Here is a 1,451-nt window from a genome sequence, read left to right as displayed (position 1 = left end):
TGCAATGAGTAAGAAGATGGATTGTCATCAACAATCAAAGCACTTCTGAGGTCTTCCCCCACTACCAAAGATAAGTCCTTTGCATATTTCCCGTTCACTTCCGTGCATGAGTCTCGATATAGCCTCTGTGAGATCACATGGTTCTTGTCTATCTTATCCAAAACCTGTGAAGCATAATCTTCTAGACCGGCTGTGAAAACCGCCACTTTGTAATTTTCACCAAGTCTATCCAAGAATTCAGTCACACCGGGACGTTTCACCACAAAGATGGGCATTATCTCCATTTCCATTTTCACCATCACCATGAAATCATATTTAACTCCCGGAATTTGTGTTGTTGAGTGAACCAACGTTTCATCAAGATCCAGGATGATTGTCCTTTTCATTTTGGTATGTTCTGTCATAGGATCCTGAGGTTCCTCATCAAGATTTGTGTAGCCATGTTTTGTGGATGGATAGCTGACGGTCGTGACCTTAAAGCATTTGGTAACACAACGCAGAAGGCGACAGTGAAACTTCAAGATGGACATCAATGGGTAAGTTTTCTGTTGGCGTTTGTGGAACTTGTAATTTTCTGGCTTTTCTTCGATGATTCTTTCAGATGCCATTGAGTTCTCCCGGCTACTTGGTTCCGCAATGAAGAAAACAAGTTTTAATGAACAAAATAAGCTTGCAACTCTTCAGATGAAAGGCTTGGTAGTGGTAAGATGTTTCCGAATTTATTTTCTGCTTACTTTTATACGTTAATATACATTTGGTTTTAGTTTAGTTTGTTAGTGGGAATTTAGTGGTGAAGTAAAGCAGATGCCTACTTTTAGAAAAATTCAGTTTGGAAAATTAGAGTATAGTTTTGCTGTTTCCATGTATTCATGGACATAAATGTACATACAACATGAACCAACAAGACATACATTAATAGCTTTGTTAAGATTTAGAGGTTTGGAGGTTATAATGGGATTACAGTTGAAGTAAATTGCAGCTGCCGTTATTGCTACTGCACAGCTATGGCTTTGGTGTACCTGGTGAACTAGTTAAACTATAAAACCTGTTGGAATTTGTTTCTAACTTAAAAGTTGTTTCTGGTTTTACATAATTTTTTCCAAAAAGAAAAGAAAAGAAAAATTGAATACAGTATAGAATCACTTCTGGTTTGTTTTTCATTTATTGAATTCATTATTCTTTAGTGTCAAGTTCAAAAGGACTAAAGACAAGATCTGCATTATTCATATGAAAAGAATATCTTAATTGAGTTTTATGAGTCAAGCTCAAGCATGAACACCTCATAGCTTCAAGAGTGATTTCTCTGCAGTGAAAATGTCTCAAGCATATAAAGTTTATAGTCTCAGCGGTAAAGTTGCTCTTGTATTACTTTCTTATAGTATGTTATTTTCTTGTACTCAATATCTGATATTGAAGATGGAATCTGTGGGTACTTATTTCTTGATATCATA

The 1,451-nt window shown here is 35.9% G+C and overlaps 1 protein-coding gene across 1 annotated transcript in view; it reads right to left on the bottom strand.

Moving 5' to 3' along the window:
• The window catches only part of LOC104741565 (probable C-terminal domain small phosphatase), a 1,048-nt gene extending 518 nt beyond the window's left edge, over window positions 1-530 (bottom strand). Inside the window, exon 1 of the mRNA XM_010462451.2 lies at window positions 165-530. Within this exon, the coding sequence (XP_010460753.1) occupies window positions 165-530 (366 nt within the window). The remainder of the gene's footprint in view (window positions 1-164) is intronic.

Source organism: Camelina sativa, chromosome 14 (assembly GCF_000633955.1).
Source record: "Camelina sativa cultivar DH55 chromosome 14, Cs, whole genome shotgun sequence".
Lineage (NCBI taxonomy): Eukaryota > Viridiplantae > Streptophyta > Magnoliopsida > Brassicales > Brassicaceae > Camelina > Camelina sativa.
Note: the sequence above shows the minus strand (reverse complement) of the source record. Positions and strands in the feature narration are given on the sequence as shown.